The following is an 18784-nucleotide window of genomic DNA, read 5'->3' as shown; positions in this document are numbered from 1 at the left end:
TTTATAAGTGGCTGATGTCAAGTAATAAAATAACCCAATCCAGAAACCACAGTTAAAACTATACTGTTAAAGTGACAATAATTAAAAACTAACCACAAACCATCCATATTCAGACGTGATGTTAAACTGAAGTAGGTTAAAAATCCAAGCAAACATTTTAAATCTTTTCATGGCTTTACAAGAGGAGAGTAGATTTTTTAAAAAGGCTATTCCAGTATTTTTCTAATTCTGTGTCAATTTATGTGAAACTGGAATGAAATCAGGTCCACCAACTCTGTCAAACAAACCTCAGAGGGATAGTTTTCCTATTCTCAGTTATTCTACCATGATTTCCAGCTCTTGGGTGCAAAAAAAACATATTATAGGGGTCATTACAACCTATGTATGGCAAAGGGTACAGGGGAATCTTTTCAGGGAATGCAAACATAATCCTTCCGTTTCAAGTCAGTTTCACAATGCTTGTTAAAACACTTGATTTTTCTCTTGCCTTTTTAAATGAACAGCAATCTTAATTTGTCTAATCAGTTTTTAAAAAAGTAAAATAATTTTACATCTGATGAAGTGATCTTATGCCTTTTAATATAATCTGTTAGTTGGAAAAAGTGCCACCAGTTTTCTGATTGTTTGCCAGCATAGACCAAGATGGCTCTCTTCTTACATAGTTATTCTCACAAGCCTTGTTCTTTGTTTTTGAGCATGGATTTTTATATATATATAAAAAAACTGCCACCAACTGTGCAAATGCTTCAGATTCAAAAACAAAAAAAGGCTTCAGAGGACTCAGGAACATACATGTGGCATGTGTTTGCAATTCCTTAAACAAAATGTGTTTTAAAGGTCACCATCTTAAGTATTGCATTTGAGTGTTTGTGTCAGTGCAAATGGAAACACACTGTCATCTTTTGTGCTGCTAGAGAAGTAGTTGCTTGTAATCACGAAGCCTGTGGCAGCGTTTAATGCTAACCTAGGATTCTTTTCTCCTTTGGCTAAATATACAGTACCTCAGCACAAACTAGCAATACCGGTATGCTTTCCTAGAAAGTAAGAGACTTCTTTTTGACTTCCAAATCCACGGATCATTTCTGGTAGCTGTTAAGAATTCAATCATATGTCCAAGGCTTTCCAGCTAATATAAAATTGTAGTGAAGTTTCTGCTGACCTTTATATTTCAAAGTGAATCTGTACCTTTTTCCCCCTTATTTGATTTTTCTTAATATGTTTTGACTCTTCATTATGTTTAATTATTTTGTCTGCTTTCAGTGAAATTTATTTAGTGTTCCTAGGGGATCCCACTTCATCACCATTATATTTATAAAAATATAATGCATATTTTCAGGTGCATAGGAATACAAGATATCCATTCTTTTCTCTGAACAGCCACTTTATGGACTGTTTGCCTACATAGTTCGTATTATCCACTTAGTCTGACAGAATCTGATTGGGCTCTCAAGGGTTTTTCCATCATTCTAGCACTTGATTTTTCACAAAGGAGGTCCTGAATCTATTACCAAGAAAATGCATGTTTTAATTCCTTATGATTCCAATGTCAGGTTGTTTTTCTATTAGTTTGAAAATGTTTGTTTTATTTTATTTACATCTTTTAATCTGTTCCAATCCAGTCAACCCTGAGCAGGATATGATTACCCAATTCAATAACTGAGGTTAAAAACACACAAGATAAAATGACTGTAAAGTTATGCTTGCAACAGATTATGGAAGTTTCAGCTCAGCAATTCTAGTAGATACCAGGTTTAGAAAGGCTGTTCCAAATGTCTGGCATTCAGAGATAAAACAATCCATGATAAAGTTACATTAACATTTTAAAATTAAAGTTATTGTTAAATCAGGATTTTAACAGTGCCTTCCAACAAGATCCCTCAAGTTTACAGTATAAGATACCACTGAACTCACGGGCCAAATCTATGTCAGAGCTAAACTAAGCTAGAAATGTTGGCAGAATTATTTATAACACAGGCAGCCTCTTTCTCGCTATCATATAATGCCAGTATGTTTGGCATTTTATTACTATTGGCACTGTCATATGCTGTCTCATGGACTGAAAGAATATTTCCCACTTGGTTTGTAAGCGATTCATTTACTTTCTTTTCAACCTAAGTGTCATGGCTACTGTTATGGATCTTTTTACAGTATTACAATTAAAACTATCAGTTTTTTTTACTGACAGTCATGTGTGAAATGTTTTCTAAGGTGCTGGAGGCTTTTAATCATAGCTTCAGTTCTAATGTAAATTTATCTTACGAAAATAAATTGCTCAGTGAAAATGTCAACTCAGCATGTTGGCATAAGCTACAGTACTTGAGTACTCTCTCTTGACTTTTCTGGATAGCAAGGGCTGCTAAAAGAAGCTGCTTTAATTATGAAATAAGATGTTTGGTCCTGTTATTGATAGTGACAACTTTTAAAGAGCAAAAAGAATTAATGGACAATTTTTATAACAAAATGTTAGAGATACTGGAGATTAGTACTGGAGTACAAGAAATGAACCAAATAAATAAAGAACTTAAAATTGTGGAACCTGTTGTACTAGCTAATGACTGTACTTTAAAAAAAACCTGAAATCTGATTTTTGTAAATATTTCATTTTTTAAATCAACTTAACATCAATGTAAAAGTTATTAGATAACATCTAATAATACTAATAATAATAATAAGAAAGAAAGGAAGGAAGGAAGGAAAGAGAGAGAGAGAGAGAGAGAGAGAGAGAGAGAGAAAGAAAGAAAGAAAGAAAGAAAGAAAGAAAGAAAGAAAGAAAGAAAGAAAGAAAGAAAGAAAGAAAGAAAGAAAGAAACGGAAGGCTCAATACTGGCTGCTCAAGAACAAGCACTACAAACTAATGCCATGAAAGCGAAGATACAAAAATCCACTGACAATTCAAATTGCCGACTTTGCAATGACAAAGTTGAAACTGTTTCACATCTAATATGCGAGTGCAGCAAAATCGCGCAAACTGACTACAAATCTAGACAGGACCGAGTTGCTAATTTAATCCACTGGGCATTGTGTAAAAAATCCGACTTGCCTGTGTCTGAAAAGTCGTGGGAACATAGGGTGGAAAAAGTTGTCGAGAATGAGAGGGTGAAGATCTTGTGGGACTTTCGAGTACAGACAGATCACCATTTGGAACACAACATGCCAGATATCGCAGTTGTAGAGAACCGAAGCGTACAACTGATTGATATCGCTATACCAGGCGATGCCAGAGTAAAAAAAAAAGAACTGGAAAAAATTATAAAATATCGCGACCTGGCCATTGAAACTGCACGATTATGGATGAAATGTCATGGGCATTGTCATGGGCACTGGGAACTATGTCCAAAAACTTTGCAAAATATTTCAAGAAACTGCAGCTTCCTGCAATAACTCCAGCAATGTTACAAAAAACTGCACTACTCGGAACATCTTACATTTTAAGGAGGTACTTGGTTGATACCTAGGATGCTGGTAGCAACCCGTGTCAACCATTAGCGCCAGTCAATTTGAATGTTCAGTTGACAGGTTCACATATAAATAATAACAATAACAACAACAACAACAACAATAATAATGTTGGAATGGACCTTGAAGGACATCTAGCCAAACCACCTGCTCAGGCAGGAAACTCTATACCATTTCAGACAAATGGCTGTCCAGTCTCTTCTTAAAAACTTCCAGTGTTGGATCATTTACAGCTTCTGGAGGCAGGTTGTTCCACTGATTAATTCAGTGGTTCTCAACCTTTTTAATGCCGCGACCCCCAACCGGTCGTAAGTCGAGGACTAAACCGGTCATAAGCCAAGGACTAAACTGGTCGTAAGTCGAGGACTAAACCGGTCGTAAGTCGAGGACAACCCAACCAGTCGTAAGTCGAGGACTTTCCCTGCCCGGGAGCGCCGCGCATGCGTGGTTCCGCCCCCTGTGCCGGCCGAGGCGTAGCTGGCAAGCGGCAGAGATGGACCAGGCCGACCACCAGCTGGCCCAGCTCAAGGGAAAAAAAAGGGGGAAAAAATGGCGGACAGCCTTGCTTGGCGACCCCCGTGAAATGGTCGATCGACCCCAAATGGGGTCGCGACCTATAGGTTGAGAACCGCTGGATTAATTGTTCTGTCAGAAAATTTCTCCTTAGTTCTAGGTTGCTTCTCTCTTTGATTGGTTTCCATTCATTGCTTCTTGTCCTGCCTTCAGGTGCTTTGGAGAATAGCTTGACTCCCTCTTCTTTGTGGCAGCCCCTGAGATATTGGAACACGGCTATCGTGTCCCCCCCCCTCGTCCTTCTCTTCATTAGACTAGACATTCCCAATTCCAGCAGCTGTTCCTTATATGTTGTAGCCTTCAGTCCCCTGATCATCTTTGTTGCTCTTCTCTGTACTCTTTCTAGAGTCTCAACATCTTTTTTACATCGTGGTGACCAAAACTGGATGCAGTATTCCAAGTGTGGCCTTACCAAGGCATTGTAAAGTGGTATTAACACTTCACATGATCTTGATTCTATCCCTCTGTTAATGCAGCCAACCACTGTGTTGGCTTTTTTGGCAGCTGCAGCACACTGCTGGCTCATATTTAAGTGATTGTCCACTAGGACTTCGAGATCCCTCTCACAGTTGTTACTATTGAGCAAGGTACCACCTATACTATGCTGTGCATTTGATTTTTCTTGCCTAAATGTAGAACCTTACTTTTTTCATCATTGAATTTCATTTTATTAGATAGCGCCCAATGTTCAAGTCTGTCAAGATCCTTCTGTATCTTAAGCCTGTCTTCTGGAGTGTTAGCTATTTTTGCCAGCTTGGTGTCGTCTCCAAATTTGATGAGTTCCCCATCTATCCCCTCATCCAAATCATTGATGAAGCTGTTGAAGAGCACTGGGTCTAGAACAGAGCCCTGGGGCACCCCAATACACACTTCCCTCCATGTAGATGCGGTTCCACTGAAGACCACATGCTGAGTACGGCTGGTCAGCCGCTATGAATCCATCTGGTGGTGATGCTGTCTAACCCACATTTTTCTATCTTATCAAGTAGTAGGTTGTGGTCTACTTTATCAAATGCCTTACTGTATGGCTATGCTCTAGAATGCTATGCTCTGTTTGGACTGAAAATACATAGGTGTTCAAGTCATGCAGTATCTGTTAACAACTCTTTAGAGAAACTGCATCTTTTTCTGGAATTGTACAGCTCCATTCATAGCTATGGAACAATCTGTGGTAATTTGTATTTAATTTAATAAGATGCAAAGAGACGCTTACATGTGTGCCCACACATGTTTCCAAATATGTTTAAATTCAAATTACTATTTGAATTTAAATAGTAACTTACTAGGCTGATCTAAAACTATAAATCAACTACATGGATCAGTTCATCTAAGCATATCCTACATATGCATCAAAGATCATGCCTCACCCCCTTCCAAATGATACATCTTATGCTTACTTTATATAATTAACAATCTGGGCTGTTCCCCCTGAGTTATATTATAGCAGCTGATTCTTCCATTTTCTGTGCTTCTACAAAAGCATTAATATTCCACAGTCACTACTAAGTTTTGCTTATAATGCATGCAGGCCCTTGCCTCTGTTGAGAATGAATTATATGAATCTTCTTCAGTCTGGACTCTGCACAGAAATCCTATTTTCCTTCCTATTTTCCTCTTTCCTGAAAGAATGGGATTTAGTGATTGCTCCTCCAATCCTACTTTTTTTCCCTTTCTACATTTTCCCCAAATATAGGATTCATTTTTTTCAGATCAACTGAATGTTCATCCATTGGTTCTGACAGGAATTGACTGACCATCTTGTCATCCAAGCATGAGTCGTCAGCTGAAAGTGACACTGGTGCAAAATCACCCAGCCAGCTTTCATACCTAAGGCAGGACTGGACCCCACAGTCACCTGGTTTCTAGCCTGGTACCTAATCACTAGACCAAACTGGTTCTCTCGGCCATTAATCCTATGATTTTTGTAAATAAGAGAAAATGCATTTTATAGGAATCCTAATTTTGCTTATTGGCAAAATATTAGGAAAAGTATGCTGGGAGGTTTTTAGCCAATGCTGATCCCCCCCCCCCCCAATTTTCTGAAATTTTCATGTTTGCAGCATTACAAAAGAATAAAACAAAACAAAATAAACATTACAAATAGTAATCAGATGGAAGCCTTAACTTTGCAATTCTGTTAACACTAAACTATGACTTTGTCTGATGACTATAAATCGATCTAATATTTTGCTTTGTTAGTGTATTTTGATAGGCTCACCTTATTGTATATTAACCTTCCGTATTTGTAAGAAACATGAATTAAAATCAATATTAATCACTGAACTGCATTGATACTATCTAGAATAATATCTAAAGGGGTAAAAAAGGAAGATAACACCTTTGCCCCACCTGGCATCAGCAGGTGAAAGGTCTGGAAAATGCCAGGCCCATGTTGATGCAATGTTTCTTTATTTCAGTGGCATGAAATCAGGACCTGACTAAGAAAGAGAAAAAATTGGGCAAAATGGCTACAAATTGATCATCTTCCTTCCCAATTTCTCAGAATAGCCTCACCCGGAGGCAACGAGTCCAGAAACTATTGCTGAACTGATAATAGACCAAAGTTTGTCAATCTTGGCAACTTTAAGATACATGGATTTCAATCCCCAGAATTCCCCATGGCTGGCTGGGAATTCTGGATGTTGAAAACCATACATCTTAAAGTTGCTAAGGTTGAGAAATATTGGCCTAGAAAAATAAAATGCAGTTGCTGCCCACTATCATATTCAAAGATACTTTGTTTTAGGTCCCTCAAACTGAGTAGAAACAGCAGTCATGGCAAACTTTTAGATGCTGTTTTCTTTACCAAACTTTTCCATATACTGTACTACCCAGTATCAAGATGCCACTGGGCATTTTAAATTGTATCACAAAAACTACTATACTGCTCACTATTTTTCTATTCCTGCCCCTCCAGAAGGTGCATATGTGAACTTTTCTAATGCCAGATTTTAGCTGCATGTGACTCTTACTGAGATATTTCTCATTTCTGACATAAAGTTGGAAGCAGAAGCGTGCAAAATGTTTTGAATTTATAATGTTCTGTTTTGAATTCAAAACAGCCATTTCAAGTTTAAACAGTTGTTTTATGTTAGAAACTGCTCTGAGTGCCTGAGCTCTATTTAAGGCATAAAACACAGAATGGCTAGGACAACCAGTTCCAAACATAATGACTGTTTCAAATTCGAAACTTTTCAGATTCAAAATGTTTTCCATTCCTCTACTTGAAGCCCTTGGGTATGCCATTTATATACTTTACTTCATAGCCAAAGATCTAAATCTACAATTTACTTATTTATTAGCTTTGTTTATTTATTTAATTTGTATGCCCCTGAATCATTCTGATTCTTGGCGGCTTACAACAAAATAAAAAATAATAAAAACATCTAAGAAAAACAAAAATAAGTAAAAAAAATCTCTATGACGAGAAAAGGAGAAAAAATATTATTTTAATTAAAACCTTCAGAATATCAGTGCCTAGAATACCTAAAAATTCCAAAGCAAAGCCAATAGTAAAAATAAAAGGAATAAAAAGTGAATAAAGAAAAATTATGATGGTTACATTGGAAGAATTCTGTATTTGCTGGCTTCCAAAAAACATTGCCTGAAGGAACCAATCTAAGTTCTAGATCAGTGATGGCGAACCTTTTAAAGATCAAATGCCCAAAAACTGGCCCCATCCCTGCTCTGCCCACCATCCCCCACCCCATCTATCCACAGGACCACTCACCGCCTCCAGGGCCCACTGCAGATCGCCCAGGCAGCCCAGCAGCGCTATGGCGGCCACACCCTCTACCCGCGCCCTGCAGCATCAACTGCATGATGGGGTGCGAGGGCAGAGTCTTGTCTACGCTGCCTGGCTGCCATGTCCTTGGCTGCACTGCTCCGTGTGGGCCACGCTCGGGGGTGACTCTCCTTCAAGGGGGCTGCTGGAGAGGAGGGGGTCATGGAGGAGGCAAGGCTGGGGCAACGGCACGTGTGCCCACAGAGAGGGCTCCGAGTGCCACCTCTGGCACCCGTGCCATAGGTTCACCACCACTGTTCTAGAGAAAGAATATTTCAAAGTATAGGCACCAAGTACGAACAATAATGCTTTCTAGTCTCCATCCCTTACCTCACAAAAATTCTAATTTATAGAAAATTGTGAAGATAGGAAATACTATGCTCATTAATATAGCTCTGTTTTCCCTTAATTTTCTAATACATAATGCAGGTAGTCCTTGACTTATGACTACAATGGAGCCCAACATTTGTGTTGCTAAGTAGACATTTGTTAAGTGAGTTTTGCCCCATTTCATGACCTTTCTTGCCACAGTTGTTAAGTGAATCATTGCAGTTGTTAAGTTAGTAACAAGGTTGTTAAGTTAATCTGGCTTCTCCATTGACTTTGCTTGTCAGTAGGTTGCAAAAGGGGATCACATGACCCAGGACACTACAACCATCATAAATATGAGACAGTTATCGACTGCCTGAATTTTGATCAAGTGACCATAAGAATGCTGCAACTGTTGTAAGTGCGAAAAATGGTCATAAGTCACTTTTTTCAATAATATAACTTTTACCAGTCACTAAATGAACTCTCGTAAGTCAAGGACTACTTGTATTTAATTTTTTAGAGAGGTTTTTCTCTTAGCTATGGCCAAACAGCCAGAAAACAATGGCCACTGTGTTTGGGTATACTCTTTCCCACAGTCATGTATGCCTTTTGGACAAATATGAAAGGAGACTAAACCAGACTATGATTAGACTATATTTTACCCATGTTTCAAAATGGAGTTAATAACAATTGCAAAAGATATTACATCTTAATAGAATCTTAAATAGCATAGCATCCATAACACTTTATTTCTGCAAAGTGATCTCACACAGTTCTCTACAGCAACAATAAAAGAATAAACCAAATCTTTCAGGAGCTGCAAGAGATTCTAAAGATCCGTATTAGCTTGGTTAACCTTGGATGCAGAAAACACTAACAGAATGATTACGTATTTTATGGATTAAATTATCCCGGCCAATATGCCCAACCAAAGCCCAGTTTTAATACAAATATGCTATTTATGCAATCTTTAATCTAAACTCTACCCCACAAGCCATTTTCTATTCTATTCTATTCTATTCTATTCTATTCTATTCTATTTTATCCTATACCTATGGTTTCATGCGATGTATGCTTGAACCAGACAATTTCTATGACAATATTGCAAGTGAGTATATATAGCAGAAAAAGCAATCCAGAGAAATAATTGCTATAGATCAGGCATGTCAAACTGCCGGCAATGGGGGGAAAAGTCACGATACGTTGCACGTTGCAAGTTTGGCATGACTGCTATAGATCAACATTCTTCCCAGTATTCTAATTAGGAATTTCTAATTAACATTCATTCTCACAGTTTTTACTGCCATTCTTCCCATGCAATTAATCATTTTTTTCCCAACTCCCCAACAAATTTGAACTACTAATAATTCTTGTTAAACTAAGTAAAAACCAATACACTATTTTTATTTGACATATTATGTTTAGCACTTTTTCCACAACATTTGAAACATGGTGTTACTATACCTAGAACTGATGTTCTTCCCTGAACAGCACTCTCATTAGACAGAAGATCTTTTGAGTTGGAAGTGAATGGTGATTGTCTAAAAGTATCTTCAGAAAAAAATGGGCTGAGGAAAAATGATTTTTAAAACAGAAATATATATTAATTAGTAAATAAGTCCTATTAATGCATAACTATATCACATGGTGTATCTCTTTGAATTTTATGGTTTAGAGATATACAAGACTGAAAGCATGTTTTTGATAAACTTTCACAACAGTTATTGCAAAAATCAATATTATGGACTAGTACTATCAATGTCCCAATCCTAAATACTGTCAAAAATATTTTGAAAATGATTCAAAACAAGCTAACCAACCGCTAAAAAAACTTAATTTTGCTGGCCAAATCTCAAGATCTTCCCAATATAATTCTGGAATAAATATTATTTTCCATGGCCAATGCAGATGTTCAGAAAAGCAGTATTAGTGGATTGCCCACTCTTGGTAGAGGAATTTCAGGACATAGGGCAGTTTATATGAGATTTTATAAAGCACTACACTGCAAAGACAAACTATATATACCAGAAGCAGGTTCCAGCCAAGTTAATTCAAGTGGTCTGGATAAAGTAGAAGTCAGTGTGAAGATTGACACCTCCTCTTAATATTTTTTACATGAAGCACAATGTTTATTTCCAATATGACCTTTAGTAAGCAGCTAATTTTTTTGGAAAATGTATTTGTAATTAAGGAATCTTTTGAAGTTAAGTGTTCTTGTCACAATTATTTATCTCCTCTTTGGCTGAGCCAATGCATTTTATCTGTTGTTTAAGGAAGCTATTTAGGTAGTAATAGTACTACTAGCACTCTTATAGCGTGTCTGAATTTTTATAATATACAATAATGCTATTCCTCCGTGTCTCCCCAGCACTACCTGAATGGCTTGTTTAAATAATTAGCACCTGCCTTAATTTACTAGCTAATTTCCATATAAACAATAAAAGCAATTGTTTAAAGTCAAGTCCAAAAAGCCAAAGGGAGCTTTGGGTGATAAATTCAAAGGAAGGAATAAAATTTTGAAAAAGACTACAATGATATTTGAATGTTAATAGCTTAGGAATAGTTGACTACTATCCCAAATGCATTGCACATGATTTTCAATAGATTGATTTGTTTTTTTCCTCCTGATTGTAATCTAAATGCTATTTTTGAGGATCCAAGAGGCTTGATTGTAATTTTTTGAAATGAGATCTTAACCAAGTTAACAGGCCAGTCCAGAAAAATAATCTTACAGCATCACTTATTTAGCAGCTGAAAGGTAACTTGGCCCTGTTTCTATTCTGCCTTCCAAAAATTCTTCTTGGCTTCACCATCATTACTGTCCCTCTATACCAGCGGTTCTCAACCTTGGCAACTTTAAGACTTGTGGACTTCAACTCCCAGAATTCCTCAGCCAACTTTGCTGGCTGAGGAATTCTGAGAGTTGAAGTCCACAAGTCTTAAAGTTGCCAAGGTTGAGAACCCCTGCTCTATACAGAGGTTGAGGTTGCTTACTTTTTACTATAATGACTAATTTAATTATTATTATTATTATTATTATTATTATTATTATTAATTGAATTTATATACCGCCCTATCTCCCTTACGGGACTCAGGGCGGTGAACAGGCGATAATAAAAACCACGATAAATATACACAAGTTTCTGTTCTAAAATCAAATTAAATAACAGGCCTGCTCTAAAAGTACCCCATACAAAACCCCCACTAAAACATAATCAAACTACGCCAGGCCGGCCGCACGGAATAGATGGGCCTTCAGGGCTCGGCGAAAAAGGCGAGTTTATAAGTCTTTTCAGAATCTCCTGAGAGCAACTTCTTAACTTATTGGATTAAACAAGGTAAGAAATTTGATATCATACTCAGTGGTTTTTTGCCAAATTGAACATAAGTGAGATTTTAGGGAGAAATTGAGAAATCATGCCAAGTTAAAATAAAAATTCCCAACAGCCACATATCTAATTTTCCTTAATTAATAGTAAGCATGAAGGGAACTATTATTATTTCCTCTCTGGCAGTGATCTAAGAAGAGTTTCCCTGCTTCTGCAACCTGGTGCAATAGGAGGCTTATAAAAAAGAGTTCCCATTGATACAAATAAAATCTATTTTAAGACTACTAGGGCGGGGCACCATGTTTTATTTTCTTTCAAATTCAAGCTGGAGAAGATAGGTATTAAACTGCTTCTCTTACACTCAAACAGACATGAGAATAATCCACATGACATCAGTGATTAAGTAAGAAAAAGTAAAGCAATGTGTTGATCAGCAGTTTGCCTTAAAATGATGAGGTTTCATATCCATGGTGTCTGACAACAGTGAGTATAGAAAATAATCCTTTGAATGCATGGTATAAATACAATCTTATAATTTATATGCACATCAAGAATATTTCATTAGTTTGCTTCATGATTGACTTGCATATTTAATTACATCTCAAACAGAGATACACATTAATAAAAAACAGGACATTCTATAATCCAGCCATAGTAAATCACATAGTTTCAGTAGGAAATCAAAGGGATTTAACTGTATTCAATTCTTGCTAGATTGCGGACCATGCATAGTGATGTGAAGGCTTGGTTAAAAAACGAAGACATCTTAGAAAATCTAAGACATTTTGTTTGGTTTTTTCAAAGACTGAAAAAGAAAAAAATATGAATTGTTTCCTAGTATTCTTATTGAAATCTTAACAAAACAGATAACATTTAAAAATACAAATAAAAAGATAAAATGATATAAATGAAGGATCAGAGGAGTGACTTGATAATGAGATTATCTCAGATTCAGAAAATGATATTAGTTAACAACTTTGATCCTCCCTCCTTCCCTCCCTTCCTGTTTCACGTTAAAAGTATTTTTTTTTTTTGAAAAAAAGCACTTGAAGACGTAATGAATGTTTTTGTTTGATGTATTTGGATGTTAACAGTTTCTTCTCTTTCATATTGATTTTTTTTGTAACTGCTGCTACTAAATAGGCAAAAATGAAGAGATGTTACTTTCCTTAAGGCAGGGATGTCAAACTGCCGGCCCACAACAAAACCACGCCCACCCCATTGCCGGCAATGGGGAAAAAGCTCTGATATGTCACGCGATGTCACGTGACGTCGCGAGTTTGACATGTCTGCCTTAAGGTCTATACCTCTTATTTGTATCAAATATTAAAATATGTAAAAATAGATCAAATCATTACATTTGTAAATACATTTGAAACAGCTATATTTTCATTTTTTATTCATTATGTATATTTTTATAAGGAAATTATATGTAATACATTTTATTTAAAAAAACTTTATTTTATGCCTGCAAATATTTCAATTATTTCCCAAAGTTTCATTTTTTCCAGGGGAAAAAACTATTTTCTCCCTCTTAATTATTTTAACATTTCTGGAAATGTTTTATCTCTATCTGCACGAGTTTTCATTAGATACATATTATCCTCTAAAATATGAAATAAAATATTTGCTGGACACCTGAGCTAAATATCTATAAAAATGATGTTACACTGAACTTTATCAAGCCTACTTTTGTTTATCATGAATAGTACTTACCTAGTTGTAATTGTGATGGTATTATCTTTAGACTGATTGTGCTCTTTGCTCACTTTTTCTGTGGAAAAATAAATTATTATTTAAGCAAAATAAAATTAAATTTTGGTCATGAAAGTATTACCGTTTTAATATGAAAAATGATATTTATATGGATTTATTAACCTATCCAAATGTTTTCTCCAGCTTCTCATTGAAATGTTAAGTCTATTTACATGAGTCTTACTGAGGAGTTCCACATTTTCTTTTTCAGAGTAATTGGGGCCTAAATGACAGTTTCTATGTGCTCTCTTTGGTATGCAAGAAGAATAAGGTAAGGCAAGCAAACAAACAAGAAAAAGATATGCTGAGAATGTAGCCATATATTGTATTGAGCTATAGAAAGAATGAACTCTAGAGGTAATCTAAAGCTTAGATAAACCTCTACGTTGCAATTCACACAATGCAGAAAAAGTAGAAAAAGAAGATGATGTCCATGCTTCTCCCCCCCCCCCCATTTCTAGATAATTATTTAAATACTTTCTTAGGAAATTGTTAGGGGTAAATTGTCTCCTATATTTTCTTTTATAAAAATCATGGAAAAATATAGAAGTTAATTTGTAATATGCAACGGTAGCTTCTGCTATACTGCTTACAAAGTTGACTAGTCAGATGGCAACATTTGGTTAATTTTGGCTGATTTTTTTTGTAGGAATTAAATGGTGAAGCAAGGCTATTTTTCTAATTGAACTGTAACCATAATAACTATGTTTATTTAGAAATAGTCTTTGTGTTTAGTAGTGCTATTCTATACATACCATGCTTCCCCCAAAATAAGACACATTGTGACTATTTTAAATATGTATAACACTTTCAAATTTGAAGTTGATACTTTATTGCACAAAAGAAAATCAGAAGTCAATGCCTTTTTTCCCCTTTTTTCTCTCCTTGACCTCACTTCTCTACTCTCTTTTCCCTTCCCCATCTTTTCTGTTATTTACTTTGTATTTCGATTGTATCGTATATTATAAACTAATAAAACTTTGTAAATGTGAAAATATGTATAACTGCAGCTTCTAAGTATTAGTATAGATACTTAAAAAATCAACAAACAGCAAATTCAGACACGACAAATCTGGAAAAGTATAATGTGAATCTCTAGATATAATACTTACCTGACAATTGAAAAAGTAATTCTGAAGCCATTTTCACGGATATATCTTGGCTAAAGAGGTTTCTCTCCGGAACTACACGGCTTTCAGGGATCTTTTGAACCTGTTCAGTTATCTCTTGCCTGAGTAAAGTGCTGTAACTGACATTTTGGCTAGGTGAAACAGAAGCATGGGAGTCATGAATCTCAACCTCCATTGGCTCTTCTTTAATCTTTATTGTCTGGGATTCCTTGCAACTTTCTGCTGCAAATATATAGTTCAAAAATAAAATAAAAAATGCAGACAATTAATAAATCAATGAAGAGTTTAAAAATGACACAAATTAGTTATATATTATACTGCAAGAATTAGCCGGGAATTATAAAATAAACATTTTAGTAAATTTTATGAATAGAGAAATACTAAACTGAAATTAAGAAACTACTGTACCCCAATATTGATTTCTAAAATAAATAGAGACTATATTTCAGAAAGGTCTGAACCATAAATATTTACCCTAGAAAGCCATGAATTTGGGGAAAATATCATAGAACGTTTTTCAAAGCAGGAATAATCTCAAAGATCCTAAAAGAAAAAAACTACCATATATATTGACTACTTAAAGGCAAAAAACCCAGATAATTAGAAAATAAACCAGGTTAGATTCCAAAGAAAAATTATTTACTAATTTTGTTGCTTTTCATTGCAGTATGTGAGTTTAATTTGTTTCAAAAACTGAAAATCTTTCACTTTCTCTTTTTTCTTTTTCTCTCTCTCTCTCTTTGCATAATATGCCTTATTTATTAGTGAGAATCATATTGTTTGTCACATGGTAGTTATATGAAAATGTAATTTTTTTCAATATTTCCTCTCTTGAATTTTATGTATTTGTCTGATTAATAGAAGTAAGATTTCTATACAAATGGTAGTTATACTTTATAATTATTTTGGTTCCCATTAGATTTTTCTGCACTCATTTCTACTATACTACAATCAGAATTTTAAAGATTTTGATTTCATTCTATAAAAGTACCTACTCCCCCAAATAAAACAACACTTTCCCACTTCTTGGACTGTTGTCTCTTGCAGAAAAAATACTTTAGTTATGAGTACAGATTAAATGACCACTTTTTTTTGAAGTATTAGCTCTTTTTCCAGTCAAAGAGATCTCAAAGGCTGCACTTCAAGCAAACTTTTACCACACTACTTATGATTTCCCCTCCCTATCACAGACACGCAAATAAAGCAATTGTCTTATAGTTTGCCTTTAAGAAAGTACTGGATTATTTTGTTCAAGATGCTTCAGTATACAGTCAATTAAAAACAACAATGAAAGAGCTCAGGAAATGAAAAAAAAGTATGTGGAATACTGTATATGAAAAGGGGGGGGGGAAGTACCACCGAACTTCTATAGACTTCCAAATAAGAAGCTTCTTTGAGGTCATTTATTAGTGAAAACTAATTCATTGTTATTCATGGCTTTGTATTGGTAAGTCCTTCAAGGAAATAGCGGTACTCTCATAGGAGTGATAAGTGATGCAAATGTATTATTATTTATGTTTGTAATGATTATTTTGCAGCAGTATCTTGACTGAAAATATCTGAATTGCTTTAGACACTACAGAAACAGGATGCCATTGAAGAAGTGGTACAGAATCTTCATCACCCACATAATTAATTGTGCTAAGGCTTCTTAGAGCTTTGGATCTTCTCCAGATAATAACTTATTCTTGATTATAAGCCTATAAATGGTATTAATTTTAGCCATTGGGACTGGTTCTGAAAGAAAATAGCTTCATAGATGGCTCAGTGTTTTATAGGCTTTATTGCTTTGAAGAAAAAAAATCTAATGTGGATTTGTCAAGTATAGAATAAAGTTCAACAATATTCTGATGAAGATTGCTCACAGGTATTTTGGCATAGGATTCTATCCTGACTATCACAGAAACTTCATTATTTATGTTTAAATATATACAGAACTAAGTATAAACAATATAGCACAAGTAGGAAAAACATGAGGAAAAATACACCTTATAAAATATAGATGGAAAACAATTATCGTGTTTCCCTGAAAATAAGACCCAACCAGAAAATAAGCCCTATCCCAAAAATAAGCCCCAGTTAAGTTTGTCATCAGCCCGGGGGGGGCGTGGCCAGCACAGGAGGCGGTGAGCGCACAGGGGGCAACGGTGTTGGCAGCAGCTGCAGTCCACACAGCGCAGATAAGTCCAAGTGCTGCGAACACCAGGCCGGCCCTCCAAGCAGAGGCATGGGGGGAGGCAGGCAATCCCAATGTGTGGCAGCAGCAGCCAGAGGTGGGGGGGGGAGGCAGGCAATCCCAACATGCTATGCGGCCGCCTGCCCTGGTGCAGGCAAGCTGAGATGGGGGGATGGAATGGGTGGAATCAGTTCCTGCCACTTCTTCCATATATCTTTTTCTGTGCAGGGGGAGATGAAATGAATCATTCTCTGCTCTTTTGGGCAAAGGAGAAGGACTTTCTAAGATTTCTCCCATAGACAAAAGAGTATATGTCTTCAAACAAGGAAAGAAAGGATAAATAATTCAATGAAACTGCAGCTTGATTCCTAAAGCACAGTGTGTCTTCAGTAAAATTATTAGGTCCTCCAATGACAATACGAATTTGCTTCACCCATTCCCACATACATACAAACATGGATAGGAGAGAGAGAGAGAGAGAGAGAGAGAGAGAGAGAGAGAGAGAGAGAGAGAGAGAGAGAGAGAGAGAGAGAGAATACATTATTTAGACAGATCAAGGTTTCTTTTAGCTGAGTGTTCATCATATATCATTAACCCAAAGATAGTTATTGAAATATTGAATATCAACTAAATATATACATTTAGAGTTAAACTATAATGATTAATTACAATACTTTACAGTGGAAAGTATCATTTGATCATCGCTTATATCTACAAATTATGAGTCAATTTATGAGTCAACATGTTCATTATTTGTCAACTGTACCAAATGTTTGAACAATCAATGAAAATAATTATTAAGTCAACACCACAGATATGGAAATTATCTCTGCTATAAGCAATCCGATGCTGATTCACACATGCACTTGACATTTACAGATCATCATTTAGAGATATGCATGCATAAATTGAGTCTAATGCTAAGGTCAAAAGAGATGGTTAATATTGTTCAAATGGATTATTATAAATATTTACAAATGGTAGCAAGGTTTTAAACATGGAGGATATTGAAATTAATATTAGATGATGAGAAAATGACTTGCATACTTGCTCAAAAATTTCTGGCCTCCAATTAAAACTGTAACTATTTCTTTGCTGGTTTGTTTATATTCTAAGTCACTTGTTCCTTATGCTTAATGTAATAATTTTGGTACCCAATTTTTTGTGCACAGAAGATACTGAAACCTATGATATCTCAGAAACAAATTGCTGGCAGGATACTTGTCATGACTGGGAATTGTTGCAGTTGCACAACAATAGCAATATTGGGCATTTACCTTTAGAAAGTGTACATGTTAGCAGCATAGTTTAGATAAGGGGAACTTGCTGTCATAACATTTTGGAAAGGATGGAAAGAGAATCATTATTTCAGCTTGGAGAATCCCGTGTACTTTATTATGTCAAAGGGAGCTGACAGATGAAATAGCATCTTCATTTGTTTCACTTTTGCAGTGGGCCATGAAGTTGTCCATCCATGTTGTGATACCTTACAGTGCTGTGACCTGGTTTCAAGGCTGACTGGAAGAGGTCAAATGCTAACAGATCAGTTCACATTCCTTCTCTTGCTTTAGAACAGGTGATAGGCTATGAGACAGCAAATTAATCTCAGTAGTTTCAAGCTGGAGAAATTCGTTCTTTTTTATCACCAGTGACTCAAGAGAGCAACCTCTTCACTTCTCCAGGAGCAGAATACAGTATGCAAAAAAAAAAAAAAATGATAGCAGGGAATATGCAAGTGATTGATTACAACAAAAAGTATAGCAGAGATGCAATTTTGGTCTGTTAAATAATAGTTTTGCTTTGTACAAATAGGACTAATCAAATTAATTAGGTGGCATATATACAAGGTCCTTTAAAGGCCCAGGGTGGGAGGCTGCATTTGAGCACAACATACTTTCTCTTATGTCAATGTAACATTTTTCCTCCACTTTTTTTTCTTCACAGAAATTAATCTAGTATTCTGAAACAACACTCAAATTTAATAGCCAACTCTCCCCTTGATGTTAAGGACTAAGAAGAAAGTCCATTAAAACAAAATCAATTAAAACTTAATTTACATTATATAATATCTACAGGTGAAACTCGAAAAATTAGAATATCGTGCAAAAATTCATTTATTTCAGTAATGCAACTTAAAAGGTGAACCTAATATATGAGATAGACTCATTACATGCAAAGCAAGATAGTTCAAGCCGTGATGTGTCATAACTGTGATGATTATGGCTTACAGCTCATGAAAACCCCAAATCCACAATCTCAGAAAATTAGA

General features: G+C 35.7%; 1 protein-coding gene across 1 annotated transcript in view; it reads right to left on the bottom strand.

Annotated features, from left to right (window-relative positions):
• Positions 1 to 18784, bottom strand: part of ZNF827 (zinc finger protein 827) — an 89894-nt gene that overhangs the window by 22988 nt on the left and 48122 nt on the right. The window contains exons 5-7 of the mRNA XM_015814519.1: positions 14322 to 14561; positions 13171 to 13228; positions 9590 to 9693 (exon numbers count right to left, since the gene is read on the bottom strand). Coding sequence (XP_015670005.1) covers positions 9590 to 9693; positions 13171 to 13228; positions 14322 to 14561 — 402 coding nt within the window. The remainder of the gene's footprint in view (positions 1 to 9589; positions 9694 to 13170; positions 13229 to 14321; positions 14562 to 18784) is intronic.

The sequence above is a fragment of the Protobothrops mucrosquamatus genome, unplaced genomic scaffold (genome assembly GCF_001527695.2).
Source record: "Protobothrops mucrosquamatus isolate PMUCROS unplaced genomic scaffold, P.Mucros_1.0 scaffold259, whole genome shotgun sequence".
Classification (NCBI taxonomy): domain Eukaryota; kingdom Metazoa; phylum Chordata; class Lepidosauria; order Squamata; family Viperidae; genus Protobothrops; species Protobothrops mucrosquamatus.
Note: the sequence above shows the minus strand (reverse complement) of the source record. Positions and strands in the feature narration are given on the sequence as shown.